This window comes from Panthera leo, chromosome C2 (assembly GCF_018350215.1).
Source record: "Panthera leo isolate Ple1 chromosome C2, P.leo_Ple1_pat1.1, whole genome shotgun sequence".
NCBI lineage: Eukaryota > Metazoa > Chordata > Mammalia > Carnivora > Felidae > Panthera > Panthera leo.
Window position 1 is genome coordinate 3,672,749 of NC_056687.1, and position 22,647 is coordinate 3,695,395.

The following is a 22,647-nucleotide window of genomic DNA, read 5'->3' on the forward strand; positions in this document are numbered from 1 at the left end:
CGGCCGGAGCCCTGCTAACCCGCAGCCACAGAAACAGGCAGGAGAACATGCCACGGCTGAGGCGGGCTGCTCCTCCTGGTGGCTTGGACCCGAAGATGCAAGTGCGGGGGGTGTGTGTCGGGGGCTAGTGAATGAGGGGCCCGCGCCTGCGCCCACGTGTCCTGGACAGCGCCACGGGGACAGCTCCTTCTCTTGTAGGTTCTTTTGTGTTTGATACGGCTGGATTTTAACATTTTAAAACGTATCATAGAAGATCTATCAACATTACGGGACATTTGGAACAAGGAGTGTCATAAACCAGTTGATGACTTAAATGCCAAGTTGGCCACGAAAACCGTGAACGCCTGTGTCCCTCTTCTAACTGTGGGGGTGGGGGTGGGGGTTCCAGATGCTCGCAGAAGTCTGACTTCTCCACCTTGCACCTGGAGAATCTGCCCGCGGCGGCACAGGGAGTACGAGCCAGGGACGGGTGTGCAAACCTTCACCCCGTCACTGGCCCTGGAGGAAGTTCCAGGTACCGGCCTCCGCCTCCAAAGTCTGACTGGCTGCGAGATGCCCCGAAGGGCAACCGGGGGTTGGTGCATGTGTGTGTGTGTGTGTGTGTGTGTGTGTGTGTGTGTGTGTGAGGACCACGCCCTCCAGGCGGGCAGATGCGGATTCCCGGTCAGGTCCCCAGCAGCCGGGAGGCATGGGGTCTCACCAGTGGCACAGAGACAGGGCCATGGCCGACAAGCACAGGGCGTCTGCTGCATAATCTGAAACACGGGCTTCAGATAGATTACTTTCGACAACCTACCCGTTGGACCCCCTTCTCCCCACCAGAGGGAAAGCTTGCCGCCATGGTGATGGTTTCTGGCACGACGTTCCCTGCATCTGCACGGGTGGCCGGCTGAGCTGAGGGCGGAGAGCCGCGGCCGGCTGGACTGCTCCTGTGTCACTTCCAGAAGCGTCCCAGGTCACCTGTCCCTTCTGGGGTGCCGACGTGCTCTGAATTTCCCCCCAAATTGCTTACTTGCACCCTGGAAGCTCCCACCCTCCTGCTTTCCTTGGTCGGGTGGGGGCAGCGAGGGGGGCTGCAGACAAGCCGAGCTCCCCGGTCTCCCTGTGGTGCCCACGGCGGCCGATAGTGGTTGCCAACACAGTCCTGGAGGCACCGGAGGAAAAGGCAAGGAAGGGGAAGGGACAGAAGCCATCACTGCCCGAGGGTCCAGAGAGCTCACACCCAGAGGGCCGCCTTTTTTTTTTTTTTCTTTTAATCTTTTTAAGATTTATTTATTTTTGAGAGAGAGAGAGCTTGAGTCGGGGAGGGACAGAGAGAGAGGGAGACCCAGAAGCTGAACCAGGCTCTGAGCCGTCGGCCCAGAGCCCGCCGTGGGGCTCGAACTCACGAACCGCGAGATCATGACCTGAGCCGAAGTCAGACGTTTCACCGACAGAGCCCCCCCCCCCCCCTGCGCTCCCAGAGAGCCTTCTTCAAAGGAGACCTAGAAACTTCCCAGGCCTGGCCGCCAGGTGGGGCTCTGGGGAAGGCAGCCCACTCATGCCTCCTGGTCACTGGAAAATTCCAGAATCTTTTCCAGCCCCCGGCAGCTGCCTCCTGGCCTGACCCGAGTGACACATCTCACCTTCCTCCCAGCTTCGTCACCACAGCCACACCTGCCAGCCCCCACCATGACTCAGAGCCCGTAGGCGAGATCCCGGCGCCCGAGTCCTTTCCATCCCCCAAGGGAGTCGGGCCTGCGGCTGCACTCAGTGCCGGGGCTCCCCGGCCTCAGGCAGAGTCCCTCCGTGGGCCCCTGTAGGGGGGGCTGGGAGGCCCCTTATCTTCCTGGCAGGGGGACTCGGTTGTCCACTCCCGCACCCTCTCACACCCCCAGGACGGGAGCCGTCGCCAATCACCCAGAGGGTGGTTGAGGAAAATAACCTTCAGAATGACTTTAAAACAAATTTGTTTATATTCAAGTTAGTTCACATGCAGCGTAGCCTTGGTTTCAGAGTAGAGCCCAGTGATTCATCTCTTACATAGGACACCCCCCACCCCCACCCAGTGCTCATCCCGACAAGCACCTCCTTCATGCCTGTCACCCATCTAGCTCGTCCCCCACCCACCTCCCCTCCAGCCACCCACAGTTTGTTCTCTGGGTTTCATTCAAAGCCACTTTTTTCAAGTTCCCTTTGGTTTGGGCGCCTGGGTGGCTCAGTCGGTTAAGTGTCCGACTTTGGCCTCAGGTCAGGATCTCACATTTCGTGGGGTCGAGCCCTGCGTGGGGCTCTGTGCTGACAGCTTGGAGCCTGGAGCCTGCTTCGGAGTCTGTGCCCCCTCTCTCTCTGCTTCTCCCCTGCTCATGCTCTGTCTCTCTCAAAGTAATAAACATTAAAAGAAATACATAAATAAGGTTTTCTGCGGTTTACGTGGTCATGAACGCTATGATTTCAGAATCATTCTTATTGGTCTGCTTTAATTGAAGTTTTTATTCAGATAATGATAGAATCACATGCCGTCATAGGAATAGTGCAGAGAGGGGTCTCCTATGAACTGCCCAGTTTTCCCCTAAGGAGAACGTTGCAAAACTACAGTCCAGCAGCAGGCTCGAACCCACGAGCCGTGAGATCGTGACCTGAGCTGAAGTCGGTCGCTCAACGGACTGAGCCACCCGGGCGCCCCAAAGCTCCCCCCATTTAAACCACACCGAACCCCCTCACGAATCCTCCACACTTGCCCTTGTTCTAAGCCCTGGCAAGCCCTGGTCTCCCTCCTGAAGAATGGCTCACGGCTCTCGCGTCGTGGAACCAAACGGCCTGCGTCTCTCAGGTTGCTGGGTGAGACCGTACGTGCACGGTGCGGGCTTTTAAGAAGCTGCACGCTCTCTCCTGGCGTGGCCCCGACGTTTTACATCCCCGCCAGGAACGTGGGAGGGCTCCAGTTTTCCCAGCCCTGGTCGGCATCTGGTGCTGCGACAGCTTCTCATTTCAGCCATTCGGGTAGGTGAGTGGTGATATCTCACTGCGGTTTTAATCTGTACTCCCCCAGGGGCTGATGAAAACTCAGGCTTTGATCTGAGAACCCTCCTCATTTCCCGTGTCAGTTGATGCGACAGAATTCCCTCTCAGCACTGCCTTAGCCGCGTCCCGCACACTTTGATATGTCACGTATTCATTTTCATTCGGTTTATGCACTTCTAAATTCCTTTTGAAACTTCCTTGTTGACCTAAGGATTATTGAGTAGTGTGTGATTTAACTTCCACATGTTCAGAGATTTTCCTGTCTGCTGTCGATTTCTCATCTGATCCCATTATGGTCAGAGAACGTACCTTGTGTGATTTTTTTTTTAAAGTTCTTTTAGATTTGTTGGGATTTGTCTCACGACCCAGTATGTGGTCCTCCTTGGTGAACGTACGTGGACAAAAACAGTGTGTATCTTGCTATTGTGGGGCTGTGTGTCCTGTAAATACCAGCTGGTCCTGAGAGTGAGGTGTGGCTCCCATCCCCTCGTCTGTGCTGATTCCACGACCAGTACTGTCAGTGGCTGGGAGGGCATCTTGGGGTCCCCTATGATAACTGTGGGTAATCTAGTTCCCTTTTCTCCTCTATCAGTTTTTGCTTCATCTGTTGGTGCTGTTTCATCGTAAGAACTAATACATTTTGAAGTCTTAAAATGCAAAATGACGGGGTTTTTTTTAATGTTTATTTATTTTTGAGACACAGAGAGACAGAGCATGAATGGGGGAGGGGCAGAGAGAGAGAGGGAGACCCAGGATCCGAAGCAGGCTCCAGGCTCCGAGCTGGCAGCACAGAGCCGGACGCGGGGCTCGAACCCACGGACCACGAGATCGTGACCTGAGCCGAAGTTGGACGCTCAACCGACTGAGCCACCCAGGCGCCCCTAAAACGCAAAATGATATTTTAAAGCGACAGAAGTGTCATAAAATTTTCAAGAATGCACATACCACATGTTTTATTTTGAGCCACTGTCACCTTCCTCTTCTCGCCATCATCGGTACCGACTCTGGCCGGGGAGGCCAGGACCGTGGACTCAGAAACTGACTTTCCCCTTTGACATGTTTTTGAAATTTGTTTTCATTACCTCCTCATGTGGAAGATGAAAAACAGGAAGGGCAGACTTTCAAGGCAAGTCTAAACTTTCCGCTGACACGCTTAGGAACCATGATGCCCCATGATGCCCCCTTTTAGAAGCAGGGATTTAAAAATAGAATGTCACTAGGGGTGCCTGGGTGGCTCGGTGGGTGAAGCATCCAACTCTTGATTTCAGCTCAGGTCGTGATCCTGGGGTCATTAGGTCGAGCCCCCTTTTGCGCTCCGGGCTGAGTGTGGAGTCTGCTTAAGATTCTCTCTCCCTCTCTCTGTCCTTTGCCCCTCTCCCCCACTTGCACTGTCTGTCTCTCTCTAAAAAAAGAAACAAAAAAATAGAATGTCACAGAGGAGCTTGTGGATATGAAGCCATTCCCCGCCTCCTGTGTTCAGGGTGCGTTTCACATGAGACCTCTGGGCTGAGTTTGGCCCCAAGCTCGATAACTCCATCTCCATCTTTCTTGCTATTGAAGAGAGTATCCAAGGATGTGGGGGAGAGAGGAAAATATGGGGAGAATCTTGGATGGCTTCTCATTTATATTTTAAAAATAAAGTCACTCCTGTCAACGTTGCTGGTCATACCATAGAGAGGGCTGCTGACCAACCCGCGCTGGCTCACCCTTTACGTGGTTGCGTCTGGGAGTGTGACTGGGGCGGGCTCCAGCCTTCACCACCTCGGCCTAACCACAGACTCAGGCGGTTTCTTCGTCTCACCCCTACCCCCCAGAGCCCTCCCCGATCACCCGCCTGGGCTAAATCTTAGGGTTGTCAGGAAGAGGAAACAGGATCCCGGCTGGGGGAGATTGTTTCTGCGGTTTGGTTTTGCATAAACTTCCAGTAACAACTGTAATGATAAAAGTCGTAAAACGTTTTCAGTTTTGTCTCCAGCAGGTGTGAGGTTTGCGCAGAAGCTGGAACCCTGACAACTAGCTCAGAGGGATGCCAGGCTGTCATCAGGGCCGCTGTGCCCCGCAGGGACATGAGGACCAGGCGAGGACACAGCCAACGAACTAGGACTTGGTCTAAGAGTCACAATCCTTTATGCATCATAATCCAAGCATCACTGTGTGACCAGACCTGCCCGAGCTGTAGGACCCAGCCCTCGGTAACCACGTTTAGAAGAAGCAAATAACCAAGGGAAGATGAATAAAAGGTATAAACAGGAAGTAAAGTTTTTTGGGGATCTTCAGACCAACCCCAGGGCCTTTGTCCAGTAAAAGAGTCTCCCTGTCCATCAGTTGAGATTAGAGGACGCTCTGGCCCCTTCTTTGTTCTGCCTTCATCTCTGGGACGTTTATTTATTTATTTTTTTAATTTTTTAAAAAAATGTTTATTTGTGTTTGAGAGAGAGAGAGAGAGACAGAGCATGAGCAGGGAAGGGAGAATCCGAAGCAGGTTCTAGGCTCCGAGCTGTCAGCACAGAGCCCGACGCGGGGCTCGAACTCACGAACCTCGAGATCACGACTGAAGTTGGACTCTCAACCGGCTGAGCCACCTGGGCACCCCTATCTCTGGGACTTTTAAATAGCATAGCACAATGGCCTCAGAACAGAACAGGGACCTGAACTGCCATCACCGGGAAGCTCCCAATAATAGTAATTCACGTGCGATGCCTCTTGTTCCTTGCTCAGCGGGAGAAGGGACAGTTCACCAACAGTGCAGGCCAGATGGAAAATCCCCACGTGTGAAATGGAAAACCGACCCGCACGCCTATGTCTGGGGTCGACACGGTTGAAGCTGACCAAAGGGCTTCAGATGTTCAGAGGGGGATTCAGGGGCCACACTTCCCCCATATTCCCCGGCACCGGGCAGAGGAACCAGCGGATGAATTCCAGACTCACCTGCTGGGAGGAGTTGGGCTTTGCTCAGCCCTGGCTGGTGCTGAGCCATGTGGGGGAGGTTCAGCTTGGCACAGCCCGGATGCTGGAGGCGCTGGCTTGCTGGTGACAGACTTGGCATTGGCTCCCTCGTCGCTCGCTGCTAGTTTTAAATGCCTAGGAGGGCATGGTTGGGGCCCAATATTGGCTTTTGGAGACTTGATCCACGGAAGGGGGCGCTGAGCCCTGACGTTTCGTCTCGGAGCGCGCAGGGTGGTGACAGGGGGAGCGGGGCCACGTCAGGGAGTGCCAGTTGCGCAAAATTGTCAAATTTTGGTTCTTAAACCAGAAGACGGCGGTTGGGTGAATGGACGCCTCCGTCCAGGGCGAGCGGAAATGAACATCGCCTGGGTGGAAGTCGGCGTGCGGTGCTGTGTATCCGGAGCCTTAGGAAGAACACGCTCCCAGGCCCAGTAAATGTACTTTGGGGGCTGCCCCAAGGAAACCGTCCTAAGCACAGAAAAAATCATCTCGCATGAAGACGTTCGTGAAAGAAATCCCAGTAATCGTGAAGAATCGTCAACAACCCTGAATTGACCCGTGATGTAAAAATCATCACCGAAGTGCGGCTATGGCGGGTCTGAGGAAGCTTCATGGAAACGTCAGCAGCTTACCGTATGGAATTCGCAGTAACGTGGAGAATGTTCTGGTCACACCAAAAAGAACACGGCAAAGAGGGTGAAGAACAACTCAGTCGGGAAAAGAAGGAGAAACAGCAGGGGGCAAGATGGCAAGTCACATCGGGATTCTGCTTTTCCTTGTCATTGAACTGTTTCTGTAACGAGCGTAACCGACTTTATACTCGAAAATACTGTGTTCGTATGAGTCGCGTGTAAAGATTTCACTCTCCTCCAAAAGGAAGGGGAGTGTTGCCCTGACCCCGCAGTCGGTGAGCCAGTCAAGCGAGGGGTATTGGACCAAGCAGGCCTCCCCGTGGGCCACACCCCGATGTGTTTGCCCCAAGACCTGCTTCCTGGCACCTTCCCTGAAGTCAAACACAGATCTGGGGCCGGCCCGCAGCGTCTGTTATCTTGGAGATTTCAGCTACCTCACTGAGGGAAGCCACCCTTTCCTGTCCCTCAAGTCCTTGTCTCATCCAGAAACCCCAAGGCCATGCAGGGCAGGCCAGGGAGATGCAGACTTGGCCGTGAAGGGAACAGAAATGGTGAACACGGGGAGCCTCTACGCTCTCTCCTCCCTGACACGGCCCCGCCCCAGCCACCACCACCCTGCTCGCCGGGAGACGAAACGTCAGGGCTCAACACCCCCTTCCGTGGATCAAGCCTCCAAACACCAAGATTCAGCCCCGACGGTGGCCTCCTCGGAATTAAACTGTTACAGTCATTTTATTTTATTGTTTAATTGATTCATTTATTTCTAAAGTTTGTTTACTTATTTTGAGAGAGAGAGCACAAGAGTCAGCAGGGAAGGGCAGAGAGAGAGGGAGAGAGGATCCCAAGCAGCCTCCACACTCAGCATGGAGCCCGATGTGGGGCTCGATCCCATGAACCGTGAGATAGTGACCTGAGCCGAAACCAAGAGTTGGACGCTCAACCGACTGAGCCGCCCGGAGCCCCTGTTACGGTCATTTTAAATTATTTCTTCGACTACTAATTATTGTTCTCACCTCTCCCGTAGTTTTTAGGCATTTACATATGGTCTTCTCAAGTTTTGTGTTCCTATTCTTTGCTTCTGTATCCGGGGGCACTCCAGGGTTTTAAATTCTGACGTGCATAAGACGCTTATGTCTCACAGTTTCTAAACCTTTGTTCATCCTGTGTACTATAAACTTCATAGTTTTAACATATTTTTTTTTAATTTTTTTTAACGTTTATTTTTTTGAGACAGAGAGAGACAGAGCACGAACGGGGGAGGGTCAGAGAGAGAGGGAGACACAGAATCCGAAACATGCTCCAGGCTCCGAGCTGTCGGCACAGAGCAAGGGCACAGAACGAGCATCGTTCTCCCAGACCCCGCTGTGCAGAAGCACTATGTCCCTTGACGATTGGGACTGGTCCCTCCAGTCACACCTCCTCCTCTGTCTGCTGTTTTGGAGGCAGGAACAGCAGCCCTCACGGCCAATTCAGTGGACCCAGGAGTGTGTTTCTGATTGGAAGCCAGCCTGTCGTGGGCCACAGCACTCCAGCCCACGAGGGCCGTGGTCATGGGCATCAGAAGCAACATTTCTTCCAGGAGTCCCAGCCTATAATCATCTGTTGCTTGGTGCCCAGACATGGGCACTTCGGTTGGGAAGGAACCATATACTGCTCTGGTCTAAGGCATCAGCTGACATATGGGCCACCAGCTGCCCGCTGAGCACACGAGTCCACATTCTGTCGAGGTAACTGCTCCCGCGTGCTGGGCCACGTGGAAAGACGGGCGAATTACTCGCCCATCGTTATATTTCCTTGCCCTACGCTGCACTGTTCTGTATCCCACGCCGTGGACTGTGCATTCTGTTAATTCGCAAGCGTGGGCCGCCGGCAGCTGCGGGCTCAGAGGGAAGGCTCGTGCAGACCCGACCATACAGCGTCCGCCTCGGCCGTGCCTATTTCTCAAGACGTCCGGCCTCCCGGCCCCGAGGGTCGGGGCTCTCGCATCACAGCCCCGCCCGCTCCTGTGAGGCGTGTGCTGTTCTGACGTCCTCTCGAAACCGCAATCTTTACTGATAGCCTGGCCGACGAGCCAGAACAGAACGTTCAAATGTAGTATATGTCACCTCCGAAATCCAAACAGGCCCACGTGCATCTGTTGGGGTGAGTGGTGCAGGTGCAGAGGTTTATCTCCCCCTTTAGAGGGAAGGCTTCCACTGCCCCACACTCCCAAACACCCCACTAACAGGCCGGGGACCCTGAACTTCTGCGGTTGTGATCTCTGACGCACGTGGGCTTTCCGAAGGCGTCCTCGGTCCCATGTTCCAAATCCAGCTGACGTAACCTCACGACACCAGTGTAATGGGCCAGCAGGACGTTTAGCACCGTGTCCAAGGTCTCTCCAGAGTGTTCTGACAGAGCAGGAGAGCTGGCAGGAGCCTCAACCCGCCACACTGTGGGGGTGTATTGTGACCCGGGCCGGACGATAGCAAAATCCTGTGGACTAATTTGTCTAAAGGGAAGGGGGGGAAGGGCAGACATTGTCCGGGTCAGTCGCTGCAGATCAGGGGCCGGGTGGCCGGGGGGTGGGGGTGGGGGGGTGCTCCAGGAAAGCTACCCCCTCTGGAGCCTCAGCTGCAGTTACATTTATGATACTGTAGGCACAGGGCTTAACAGAGGACTGTCTGGGGGCCAAACGTTGCCTGTGAACCTGCAAACTAAAAACGGTTTCTGTACTTTTTAAGGGTTGCAAAAATAAAGCAAAGAAGATGCACGACCGAGAGCAAAGTAGCCCAGAAAGCCTGGTGTACTTACTACTGGGTCTTTTGCAAAGAGGGCTGCCGGTCTCGCTGGGCCTGGGGGGGTCCCCAAGGGACCCATAATGGGACAGACTCGGGCCAAGAGTCCATCTCGGGCCTGAAACCCACGGGATCCCTCTTTGGTGACCCACATGAGTTTGGGTCTCGGGGTTAGTGGTATTCAGAGCTCATATTTAATGACCATCAGAAACTCCAAATATTTTCCTTTCTCTGGTGCTCACTCACCCTGCTTGGATTAGTCTTCCAGAACTGCTGTAATAAAGTACCACAAACGGAACTTACAACCGAAACTTATGGTCACACAGTCCGGAGGCTGGAGGTCCAAAATCAAGGTGGCCCCAGGGTTAGGTCCTTCTGAGAGTGAATCTATCTCAGGCCCCTCTCCCGGCTTCTGGAGACTCAGGCATTCCTTGGCTTGTGTCTTTACATCATCCGCCCTCTGGGTATGTCTGTGTCCAAATGTCCCCTTTTATAAGGACACCGAGCATATCGGATTAGGGTCCACGCCAATGACCTCATCTTAACCTGGTCATCTGCAAAGATCTTATTTCCAAATAAGGTCCATTCACAGGTACTGGAGGCTAGGACTTCCACATCTTTTGAGGGGACACAGTTGAACCCATAGCACTGGTGAGTGGCTCAGATCATTCTGGGGAAGGCTTGGGGAAGACCCATCACGGCACTTGTGGCCTCGATGCAAGGCCCTTCCTCAAAGGGACCTGGCCTCCATCCCATGGTGAAGGATGCTGGTGGTCCCTCTCCAAGGCGGTTCTGAGCACCTGAGTGACAGAGGCACATTCCGGGCGTTCCCAGTGTGGCTAAGAAGGGTGCCCGTGATAGGTGCACTCCAGCGCCCAAGCCTCCTTGAGCCCGAGACCCCATCCTCCGCCGCGGCACCCGGTTTCCTGCACCTACTGTGCACGTGAAGCACCTGGGAACTTTCTAGAATGCAGATTTGACTTCATGACGTCTGCGAGGGAACAGACCACCTTGAGCAGCGAGGCTGACGTGTGTCGGGACCCTCAGCGTGTCCACTGCATGAGCCGTTGGCCACCACCAAGCCCACGGCTCCAGCCCGCCCAGACGGTGGCCTCTCACCCTGAGCGGGTATGATGATGTCAGTGCTCTGAGCACGGCGCCTTCATTCCCCAGGCTCTCATGCTGCCCGACTCTGCTCTCGACACCCCCAGGCTCCTGTCCAGGAAGGTGTGCAGCTTCCCCGGGGCCTTGGGTCGTGAGGGGTCTAACCCCGACGCACCTGGAGGCCACGTCAGGCGTGGAATGGTCCTGAGGACACTGGGGCCCTGTTCCTGGGCCGACACCTGGGTGAGCTGTGCTGTGGCCCACGCTCTGCGGAGGTTGCTGGGTAGGAGAGCTGTCCCCCTCACACAGGGGCCCAGGGGGTCACCTCTGCTGCTGGATGAGGCCCGGGCCCCCAGCACTCCTCAGTCATAAAACCCCGGTCCCCAGTGCCCCCCGGTCACGGCCCCCAGCCCCGCTCCCGGTCGCAGCGCCCTGACCCCCAGGACGCCACCCAGTCACTGCACCCGGGCCCCCAGCGAGGCCCCCAGTCACAGCGCCCTGGCTCCCAGCGCCCCCTGCCCCGGTTTCAGCACTCCGGCCCCCAGCATGGCCCCTATGTCGCAGCACCCCAGCCCCCAGCGCAGCCCCCAGATCACAGCACCCCACCTGCCAGCCCACCACCCCGTCACAGTGCCCGGGCCCCCAGTGCACCCACGAACCCCCCACCCAGCCATTCCCAGGGAGCAGGGATCACCGCAGGGAACACAGGGAGAACAGCAGGACGCACACCCGTGAATCTGCGTCTCCTTAAATAGATGCCGACCTTTCCACCACAGCGCCCCCCCCATTTCCGGCTGTGAAAGGAACATGATGCGCATTCTGATGGCCCTCGGCAGCCTCCTGACTCCCATGTCCCCGTCCTCCTGTCCCCCTTCCCGGACACAGGTCAGCAACCTGCCCCCCACGCAGGGCTGCCACCTCGGCCTCCCTGGGGCGGCCCTCGCTCTGTGCTCCTTGCTGACCTCGGAAATCTGCATCAGCAATGGGTTCACACTGTAAAGGTCATTCTTATATTTTCACTCAGCTTTGTTTCAATATTTATTCATTTCCATTTACTCATTCATTTTCATCGTCTGCAAGGTACTTGGTGCGCGTATATTTTACGTCCTTTCTCCCTTTCCCTTGTCAATAAACATGTATGAACATTTATATTGTTTCCTCTTTTATTTTCCCTCCCTCCTCCTGATTTCCTCCTCCCTGTCTCTTTCCCTCCCTTCCCTCCCTCCTTCCCTCCTTCCATTCTTTCTTCCTTTCTCTTTCTTCTTTCTTTCCTTCTTTCTTCCTTTCTCTTTCTTCTTTCTTTCTTTCTTTCTTTCTTCTGTTCTTTCTTTCTTCCTCTTTATTTCTTTCCCTTTCTCTTTCTTTCTTTCTTCCTTTCCCTTTTCTTTCTTTCTTTTGTTCTTTCCTTCTTTCCCTTTCTTTCTTTCCTTTCCCTTTCTTTCTTTCTTCCTTCTTTCTTCCTTCCTTCCTTTCTTCTTTCTTTCTTTCTTTCTTTCTTTCCCTTTCTCTTTCTTTCTTCCTTTCCCTTTCTTTCTTTATTTCTTTCCCTTTCTTTCTTTCCTTCTTCCTTTCTTCCTTTCCTTTTTTTTTCTTTCTTTTGTTCTTTCTTTCTCTTTCTTTCTTTCTTCCTTTCCCTTTTCTTTCTTTTGTTCTTTCCTTCTTTCCCTTTCTTTCTTTCTTTCTTTCTTCCTTTCCCTTTCTTTCTTTCTTTCTTTCTTCCTTTCCCTTTCTTTCTTTCTTCCTTCTTTCTTCCTTCCTTCCTTTCTTCTTTCTTTCTTTCTTTCTTTCTTTCTTTCTTTCTTTCCCTTTCTCTTTCTTTCTTCCTTTCCCTTTCTTTCTTTATTTCTTTCCCTTTCTTTCTTTCCTTCTTCCTTTCTTCCTTTCCTTTTCCTTTCTTTCTTTTGTTCTTTCTTTCTTTCTCTTTCTTTCTTTCTTTCTTCCTTTGTCTTTCTTTCTTTCTTTCTTTCTTTCCTTCCCTTTCTCTTTCTTTCTTCCTTTCCCTTTCTTTCTTTATTTCTTTCCCTTTCTTTCTTTCCTTCTTCCTTTCTTCCTTTCCTTTTTCTTTCTTTCTTTTGTTCTTTCTTTCTTTCTTTCTTTCTTCCTTTGTCTTTCTTTCTTTCTCTCTTTCTTTCTTTCTTTCCCTTTCTCTTTCTTTCTTCCTTTCCCTTTCTTTCTTTCTTTCTTCCTTTCCCTTTTCTTTCTTTCTTTCTTTCTTTCTTTCTTTCTTTTTTCTTTCTTTTTTTTTCTTTCTTCCTTTCTCTTTCTTTCTTTCTTTCCCTTTCTTTCTTCCTTTCTTTCTTCTCTTCCTTTTTTAAAAAGCTTCTCCCTTTCTTCCTCCTTTCTTTTTTTGAAAGGTATTACAGGCAATGATGCAAAGATGGTCCTTGTCCGTGTTTCCTTCTGCCCAAATGTGGGGGGCTTACCTGTGGGACACAGTAGACCCAGAACCAGGGGAACTGCTGGATTGTGAGCCTATGTAGCGTCAACTCCACTGAACGTCACACACTTCTCTCCCAAACTGTTGTGCAATTTGCATTTCTGTGTCTGAGAGCTCCCACATCACCCTGAGAAGTGAGTAGTGGTTTTCCTTCATCATGAGCAACATTGCGGATGCAGCCCCCGCCCCCCCCCAGGCCCATCCCTGGCAAACTGAACCCCACAGAGGACTCTGCGCCCTGGTCCTCCCACCCCGGGTCCTGCACATGGGGCCTCTCCTGGAGACCCTGGTTGGCGGGCCTGAGAGGGGCCTGGGCTCAGGGTGGGAGCTCCCCTCCAGAGGGGCCGCAAGGACTTACTCACCAGGCACAAGGAAAGTGAGCACCTCTCCAAGGCTAGCCGTTCTTAGAGCCCCATCTTTGAATGAGGAAAAACTATTTCTCCTATGGCTCATTCATTCATTCATTCATTCTTCCACAGATATTTATGGAATAAGGACGGAGATCAGCGTTGGGCCACCGGAATGCACAGAGCACACAGAGCCCCCTGCCTTTGCGGACCTTCTGTCTCCAGGGGACAGAGCAAGTTCCCTGTGCACCGGGACGGCAAGGGCTCCGGGACGGAAGACCCCAGAGCAGCTGGGGCCAGGGGAGCGCAGGCTGCAGGTGGCTCTTGAGCACAAAGTCAAGGGGGCCTCACTCAGGGAACTGAGATCGGGAGAGCGGTCCCCCAGAGGGAGGAACACCTGTCCTCAGTCGGTTTAGATGGTTGCTCTTATCTACACAACTTCTGGTTATGAACATGAAATTTTAAAAAGATAATTTAGGCACGCCGGGGTGGCTCAGACGGTTGAGCATCCAACTTCGGCTCAGGTCATGATCTCACAGTGTGAGTTTGAGCCCCGAGTCGGGCTCTGGGCTGACAGCTCGGAGCCTGGAGCCTGCTTCAAATTCTGTGTCTCCCTCTCTCTCTGCCCCTCCCCCGCTCGTGCTTTCTCTCTCTCTCTCTCTCTCTCTCTCTCTCAAAAACAAATAAAGATTAAAAAAATTTTTTTAAGGGAAAAGAAAAAAAAATTAGGTAAGTAAGTAAAAATGCTCATGCACGTCCTCTGAGTGGGATGTTAAACATTTCCGAGTTTTCAATGTTGGTGCCCCGCGGATCGTGAGCCCCTTCGGGGGAGTCACGTTTCCTCCGGGAGGGACCTCATCGCGCTTTGGTCACATACGACTTTGCCACAGAAACGCCCAACAGAGACAGAACTCCTGGAGAGAAGATGACGTTCGAAGTCCCGAGTGCTCTGGTGGAGAGGGGAGGGGACACGGGCCTGTCCCCTTCCTGCTCCTCTTGTCCCGCCAGGGCTCTCCCCCTTGCCCCCACCTGGATTCTCAGAATCTCAGATCGATGGAGAACGTGGTCTGATGGCTGGGCCCTGTTTGCTCCTTCTCCTTCCCACCCCACCCCCCACCCCGTCCCCGCATCAGCCGACCCCGTGAAGGGTGACCCCGTGAGCCACTGTTGACACAACTGTGATTTTTCGGGCCACCTCTCCCGTGACTCACTCGTCGGTGAGTGAAATGTTGACATTCGCAGGAGGGCCTCCACTGCGGTTAGGAGCTGGATGGGGTCGTGGCCCAGGAGACTCCCACGGCACAGGAGGGACCTTCTGAGGTCCCTCAGCTAGATGACAATTCAGCACTTGCTTGTATCAGCACACTGTGTTGATCAGAGGAGATTATGCGGAGTGGAGAGTTGCAGGACCCTCCTTAGGCAAATGTTACCTAACACTCATTGGGCAAACAGAGCCTGCATAAAATCCAGAGCCTGGACGGGTTCTCATCCCTGACTCGTGGTCTCCGGTAGAGCAGAGAGGAAGGTCACGGCCGCCATGGAGCCCAGGGTTCTCTGCGTCCTGCTGTTGGTGTCCACACTGGCCCTCAGTTCCTTGGCCCAGGGCCAGCTGGGTAAGCAGCCTTCTCCCCGCTTCACGGTGGGCGCCAGACCTGGGTCAGCCCCTGGCGGGGGGGGGCGGACACCGTGTGTCACAGTCCATGTGTTTGAGCCGAGCACTGTTCTGGGCCCTGGGAGGATTTTGGAGGGTGAAGGCAGGTGGAAAGCAGCGAAAGAGCAGAGGCCACAGAAGCTCCGAGCGCTGCTGGGAGGACGCGGGTGGACGCCCCAGTGGAAATCGCTTTCGCGTAGTTCTGTCATGCGACAGCGACAGTCCATTGGATGGACAGCAGCTTGGAAACCTTGACTTCCGGTCGAGCAGTGCCGGCCGGGAGGGGCCGCATCGCCCAGCGAGCCCCCCGCCCCCACCCCCAGCTGCCACTTCGCCCTCGGGCAGGGGGAGGGACGCAGAGCTGCGTCTGAACGTGCACGCGCATGTGTCCTCCTGACTTCACAGCCTCCCTGTGTGTGTGTTTGGGGGGGGGGGGCCATGCCACCTCCCCTTTCGGGTGCAGAGCCAGACCCGGGGAGCCTGCCATCCTGCAGGGGCCGCCCAGCCGGTGGGAGATGGTCCAGAACTTTCCCACGAAGCCACGGAACCCTTTCTTCAGAGAAAGCTTGAGGCGATCCTCCCCTTCATGTGCTTTGCCGGGTCTAACAGAGGAACAGACGTGGGTTCGGCCCCTTCAGTTCTCGTGTGTAGGCCACACGGGAGCCCCGCGTCCCCTGCGCGGTCTGGCCACGTGGTCTGGCTTCCATCACCAGCCCCCACTCCGGGTTAAAGCTGGCGCCCACCCACCCCAGCCCCTGCGTCTTTCTTGCAAACGGGGCGATGCCTCCGGAAACGCACCTTGCTCCCCCTCTCTCTTGACTGCCTTTGAGCACGCCGCTCCCCCTGCAGGATACCCCCCACGGCCTCGTCCCCACCTAGAAGCCCTCCTTGCTTCGTTCAGTCTGGTCCCTGTCCGTCCCGTGCTTGCCCTCAGCACCCTGGGACGGACACACTGTGCCGTTTGGGGCATTTACTTGGCTTTCTCCTCCCTTAGGCTGCTAGCTTCTTAACAACGACTGTCCTATTTTTAGTTTCCGGGTCCCCAGCTCCCGGCACACAGGGCCCCGCACGAGCTTGACCTTCACCGTCTGGTTTTGCTGTGCTAATTTCTGTTTCTAGCACGCACAAATGATGCTCCATAGGTGCTAAGTGGAGTTATTGTTGGCTGGAATGAATGAATGCATCCGTAAGTTCTGTCGGTGGGCGTGACGTTTACAAATCCCGGGCACCTTGCGATGGCCCTGAGCTTCTGTGCCTTTGCATCTGGAGACGAGGGACAGGGTGTCCCTCTTGTCCCCTGAGCCCCGAGTCCCCATCAGCGGCGCCAGCTGGCTGCCGATTCAACTGGAGAAGGAAGGCAGACGACAGCCCAAGACCTGACTTGGCCTCTTGTCCCCTATAGGTTCAGAGACGTGCGTCGTGGATCCTCACAAGAGGAAGAACTGTGGCTCCCCGGGAATCACGCCCTCCCAGTGCAAAGATAAGGGCTGCTGCTTCGACGACACTGTGCGTGGAGTCCCGTGGTGCTTCTTCCCCGTGGCCGTGGACAACCCGCCCGAAGGTAGGGCCGGGGCGGCTCTGGGGGGTCTGAAGGTGTAGGATGAGTGACGGGACGGCCCTGGTCCGCACTGCCGGCCGTGTCTGCACGCCCAACGGGGGCCGCGGGGTGGCCTTGGGGGGTGGCGTCGGGCCGATGTCGGGCTGGGGACACAAAGACCGGGCCGAAACGTCGCCCGGCGAGGAGCTCTGTCTGCTCGTGGCTTTTCTTCGCGTGGCTAACCGGAAGCCTCTGACGAATCCTGGTTGCTCCTTACCTGCCGCTTGGCTGCAGTGGAGTAAACGCCAACCACGATATGAGGCTGGAGCGAGTTTTCCAAGGAAATGTCCCCCTTGGGCTGCCGAGTCCAATTTCTGTGGTTCTTTACCTCTCACTGCCTCGCGCCTTCTCCCCCCGCCTCACCCTGCAGAGGAGTGCTCCTTCTAGACGCGCTTCGGCCGAGCCTCGCCAGGAGCGGCCATGGCCTCCCCGGTGGCCGGGAGCCCAGCCCTCGGGGCCTCCGCACCTGCACCAGCGCTCACGGCGTGGACGGACTCACACACTCCCCTGCTCGAAATTGGCTTAAAGATTAAAAGACATGGATGTTACTCGCGTTTTCAGTTCTTGTGAAAAACTGCACATGATTGGACTTTGCGAGGGCCCGAGGAGGGAATGACGCGCTCACCGTGCCACCAAGGCCTCCTAGGCGTGTGTCAGCGGTGGGCGTCAACCCATAGGCCTGCTAGATGGTCTCGGGCAAAGCTCGCGTCCTGGGGAGGGCGGTTGGTCTGGTCCCCGGCACCAGAGGGGTGGGCTCACCCCCATGACATGGAGCCCCAGGCCTTTCCCCGGGGACCTGCCGCCCACTCCCCACCTTCCTTCTTACCTGACTCCCACTCTACATAAAGCAGAGGCCAGTACTCACTCTCCCAGCCTCTCGCAGCTGCAGGAGGCTGCGTGGCTTCCTTCTGACTCTTGAGGCACAAGGGAGTCTATTCCGAGGCTCTGGGGAGCGACTTTTCCTCCTTGGGAGAAGAGCTCCCTCTGGCGGTCCTGGCCAGGCTCTGCAGCCTTGCCTTCGGACGCTGTGTGCTCTGAGGGTGTGATGTGCTGCTCCAAGCAGCCGTTCTGTGCTAATGAGGAAAAGGCATAGAACTAGAGGTTTGACACCCCTGGGCTCCTGATTTGACTCACCCACCTTGAGACTTCATGTTGAGTAAACCCAAATGTCCCGACGGGTTAAACGACTGCTCGTTTGGTCTTCTGTTCCTCGACCACACATAACCAAGGCCCAGCCACCGTGGGGGGAGAGGGGTGCAGCGAACTCTCACCCAACGTGAAAGTCCTTCGGCAGAGTCCTCCCTTGAGCTGTTAAAGGAGCAGGCAATCTATCGGTTTCCTCCTTCACACCCAGCACTCCCCCCCGGCTACTCCCTAAACCCTTGGTGTGACACAGGCTCTCAGCGGAAGCTCGGGGTCCTTGTCAGGAGTGAACGGCAGGTGTTGCGGGGACAGTTAAAAGGCGTATCTTTCTGTTTTCGAAACCAACTCCCTTACAAATGATATCTCGTCCTTATCTTCCCAACTGACGAGGATGGGGGGGAGAACGTTTGCCAGTCTCCCGCGTGAGCAGGCACACAGCCCGACCAGCCCAGCCACCCTCCTGGATCACGGGCTCTCCAGAATCCGGGTCTGTGATAGTTTCAAGGATGCAGCTGAAAGAAAGGAGGGGGTGGAGGACGCCTTCGCTCCTTCCCGTGTCACACGGGACCTAGCGTGCTGGACAATAGACGACTTCTCTGCTGGAGCCAACAAGCAGGGCATGTGATTGTGAGATGCCCCCCCACCCCCCGAATCCCCCAGAGGGCTGTGTGGCTCAAGCGGCACTTTCCGTGACCCGCTGACCGGGGGCTCCTTGATCGCAGTGCTCCCGTGGCTGGGAGTGTCCAGCAGGGACGGGCCTTCCTCCTGGCCCATGCACCAGGAGGGGCCCCGGACCTGGTGACTAGCTGTGTCCCCACCTTCCTTGCATTTCCCTGGATTTCTGCCCGGTGAGGGCGGGGTGGGGGGAGGGGCTGAAGGCTGGTAGTGTCTCCAGCTCCCCCTCCCATCATGTGACACGGGGAGAAATCCGGGTCTGGCATCCGCTGGGGACCATCCAGGATGCGTGGCTGTGTGATCTTGGCCCCACCATCTGGGCTGCAGACTAGAGAGAGCCTGGGGACTCTGCAGGGATGGCCCTGCCTCCAGAGGGGACACGCGGCCTTCTGTCCCTGCCTGGGAGGTGGGGCACAAGGGAGGTTCAGTTTGGTCTCTGCTACTCTGTCCTTGTGGAAAATCGCACCCTGTCCAAGAATCCCGCCAGCAGACTACAGACGAGGGGAGGGCGAGAGAACACTCAGGCGGCAGCGGGGGTCCTGACATATCAGAGGGGTGGGGCGCCCCGAAGGCTCTAGGACTCGAACTGCCTTGGCGACACTCAGTGTAAGCTGCTCTGTGTCCCTTGGTCCCTCCGTCCCTTGGTGGCCCGCAGCTCCCTGAAGCTTTGCTGCGGGGGCTGGGGAGCCCGAGGGGTAACGTGGGCGCAGAGGCCGGAGCTGGGGTCGGGGGCACTGGGGGCGTGTGGCTTTCTCCTCGGGCCCAAGGAGGGAGGGTGCCTGGCAGAACAGAGAGGCTCTGCGGTGGTGACAGGGGCTGTGTCCTCAGCGCTGGGAACACAAAGGAGTCACTGCTTCATGGGTGGACCTATGGCCCCCTCCCGGCCCCCTCCCAGCCCCCTCCTGACCACCCTCCCGGGCCCACTCCAGCTCCTCACTGGACTCCTCCCGGCCCCCTCCCAGCCACCCTCCAGGCCCCTCCAGACCCCTCCCAGCCCCCTCCTGACCACCCTCCCGGGCCCACTCCAGCCCCCCACTGGACTCCTCCCGGCCCCCTCCCAGCCACCCTCCAGGCCCCCTCCAGCCCCTTCCTGACCCCCTCCAGCCCCCTCCAGACCCCTCCCAGCCCCCTCCTGACCACCCTCCCAGCCACCATCCAGGCCCCCTCCAGCCCCTTCCTGACCCCCTCCAGCCCCCTCCAGACCCCTCCCAGCCCCCTCCTGGCCACCCTCCCAGCCACCCTCCAGGCCCCTCTGGCCCCCTCTTCGTCCCCTCCAGATCCCTCCAGGCCCCCTCCAGGCCCCTCCAGTTCCCTCCAGCCCCCTCTCCAGGCCCCGGCGCCACCCCCAGCCCTCCCCTGCCTCCCAGCAATAGGAGCCCGGGGTGGCCTGGTTGTGGCAGCCTGGGGCCCCTTGAGTCCTTGAAGTGCCAAAGGGGGTGGGAAGCAGGCAGCTGTGGCAACAAAGCACCTTCGTGGGGACCATTGTGCTGCTAAGGCGCCAGGAAGGACGTGTCTGTCACACGCGTGCACACACAGGCACGCACACTCGGCTCTTAAAGGGCCCCGGGGAACCCAGCGAAGGGGGCCATTTGGGGCAAGCCTTCCATACCTTACACCGCTGGATTTCCGTCGGAGGAGAGGAGGCCACCTGATAACTGCTCTGTTTGAACACATCGCTTGGCAGTGGAAAGATTTGTATATTTTCTATGTCGTTTTCAGGAACAGGCAATGGAGTGATGTGTCTGCTTACAGTGATCTTGGTTTTACTAGACACGAAGCTAAAATGCCAGCTTGATCCTTTTAAACCCTGGCAAAGCTGTCCTTCCCATCCCGCTTGCTGCCCTTTTCCCACCAGCCTGGAAGCCAGCATCTCAGGGGACCTTCCAGAACTTTCCACGTCCTTGAAGGACTTCAGGAAGTCTCCCGTGGCAAGTGATTCACGTTCCAGGCGGAGTTGGGGGATCTCGTAGGTAGACAGCTGGCGTGGGAGAGAGCTGGTCTCCGTCAGCCCTGGAACGGACCCAGAATCTCGGAATGCACGACAGAGGAGCTCCCAGGAGAGGAGCGGGGAGGACGATGGAGAGGGGCCAGGCCAGGGCGGGGGCACGTCCTGACCTTGAAGTTGACGGGGCTGCGGCCCTGAGGTTCCAGTGACACCCTGAAGCCAGATAACCCTCTCCCCGCTTTCTCCTCCAGCTGGAGTCGGTGTGTTAGCTCAGGCCACCTCGGTGAAGGACCGCACACTGAGGGACAGCACAGAACGTGCTGGGGATCCTCTCTCCCCCCACCTCTTTGTGCCCCTTCCCAGCTCGTGTGCTCTCTTTCTTTCTCTCAAAGTAAATAAATAAAATAAACTTTAAAAAAAAGGTAGACGGTAACCTGTAGGACAAGTGACATGACGAAAGGGAACAAACAACAGAAATGTTGCCAAAAACAGGCAGGGCTGGAGAGGCCAGGCCACCAGAAGCAGACTGTGTGTGTCTGGGCTGACAGCTTTCTGACACCCCTCGGTCAGGTACCCATCGTGACTCCCGTCAGGGCCCAAATGGGGGTCCATGTGTCAACCCCAGAAACACAGACTAATGTCACGGCTGTTCTGCGGGTCACCGTGGGCTATGGCTGGGCGGGAAGCGTTCACCCCGGGTCTCTCCAACGAAGCCTGAGCTGGTGGTGGCCCCTGGTGCCATCCATGTCCCGGCCCCTTGCTCAAACGCCGATTCTGGTCCCGGTTACCATGCGTTGGTGGAAAGTCCGAGAACAGGACAGGACCTGTGAGTATTTCCTGACCCAGGATCAGGTGTGTGGTCCTTCTAAACCCACCTGCACCTCAGGCGAAATGTTAACCTGCCTCTCGATTTTCACACGCGTTACAGATGGATTACCACGCTCTGTGGCTTTGCTCCACGAGCCTTCCTGTTCTGTGTACCTGTTGGCGACCCTTTCTTCCGGATGATTTCCCACACAGGAACAGGGTTCTGTTCAGAAAAATGTTGAACTAAACGCCAGACCAGGAACCAGTTCTTGAAGCCAAGTTGTGGTTTCAGATCATGTTTGTAGGGTCACTGACAAGGATATTGTTAGCTTAAGAAAACTCCCTCACCTTTCTCTGTGAGTTCGGGGAAAGGCGGTTGGTGGAAATGTTCAGTGCCTGCGAGCCTGATAGGAAACATCAGCTCAAAGAGAGACACACACATGGCAAGCCCAGCACCGGAACTTACCGGAAAGTGTCAAGGGCTCCTAGGGAACAGTCACTCGTGTAGGGTCCGAGCAGATGGAAAGTTACAGTTGGCAACAGGAAGAGCATTGGCATTGTTATTAAAGGGATTTCTTGACTGTTCTCAGCTCGTAACATTGCTCTGAGCTGGCCGTTTGGGGGGTAGCAGATTGAATCGGGGAAAACCACACACAGCTACATACGTATGTGGTGCGACACGACTGAGTGACCTGAAAGTTGGGGACGTGTACTCTAAAGGCAAACGTGGAAAGGACTTTCAGTCAGTGCAGAGGACTTGGAAGGGCTGAGTTTACCTTCCTTGCAAGCCGACAGACTGCCAGGTGCTGGCAGAGGATACGAGATTCCTGGTTCAGAGGCAAAGGGCTTTGTTACTCATGGCAGAGCCCACAGCGTGGGCCTCAGCATCTTTGTGCTGCCTCCCTTTGCCCCCAAGTCCTCCTGGGGTGGCATGGACGGGCCCGGACGGATGCAGGCTCACACAGTGGGTTGCAGTAGAGGCGGGGAGCTCTGACCACTTCAGGGACTCCAGTCTTTTCAGGGGCAGGAAGCTTGCCTGCCTTTGTCCTGGAGGGAGGCATCGTATCTACCTTCCGTGGTTGTTTGCTGCACAAACATTGGACAGCTGAGATCAAGAGCAGTTTATGAGTCACATACACTCACCCCAGGGGGGGAAGACGTCACGCCGCACAGGGCCACATGGGTTGCAACCCCGGGAACAGAAAGAGCCCCGAGGGCTGTGGCAGGAGGCTCTCTGGAGGAACGAGAGAGGGTGGAGTGCCTTCAGGAGGTTCCCACAGGAGAGGGTGGCTGGTTTGTTTGAGTAATTCTGCGGCTGGCTTGGGAGGGAGACCCACCGCTCAGGGGTGAGTAGAAACCGTGCCTGGCCCCTTGATAAGGAGGGTTGTTTGGCCAGGGGGCCATATCTGTGGGAGCAGAGCAAGGAGGGGAACTTGAGCTTCGCCACTCGAAGCCCTCCAGTTCTACCAGATGCCAAGGCAGCGTGTACCCCTAAACCTTGATTGTAGGTCCCATACTGTATGGATCGTTAATGCCTCGTTCACATGCACAGAAATGAGACACTCGTGGAGAACTGTCTCCCA

General features: G+C 55.8%; 1 protein-coding gene across 1 annotated transcript; it reads left to right on the forward strand.

Annotated features, from left to right (window-relative positions):
- The first annotated feature begins 14,707 nt into the window (after window positions 1-14,707).
- Window positions 14,708-16,941, forward strand: TFF1 (trefoil factor 1). The gene is made up of 3 exons (XM_042955362.1): window positions 14,708-14,859; window positions 16,306-16,458; window positions 16,865-16,941. Exons 1-3 carry the CDS (start codon window positions 14,784-14,786, stop codon window positions 16,879-16,881), a joined length of 246 nt encoding a protein of 81 aa, XP_042811296.1. The 5' UTR covers window positions 14,708-14,783; the 3' UTR covers window positions 16,882-16,941.
- Window positions 16,942-22,647: the final 5,706 nt, after the last annotated feature.

Coding starts and splice junctions, on each gene's coding strand:
- TFF1 (XM_042955362.1), top strand. CDS start 14,784: ATGGAGCCCAGGGTTCTCTGCGTCCTGCTGTTGGTGTCCACACTGGCC. Junction 14,860..16,305: donor CTTGGCCCAGGGCCAGCTGG/GTAAGCAGCCTT, acceptor CTATAGGTTCAG/AGACGTGCGTCGTGGATCCT.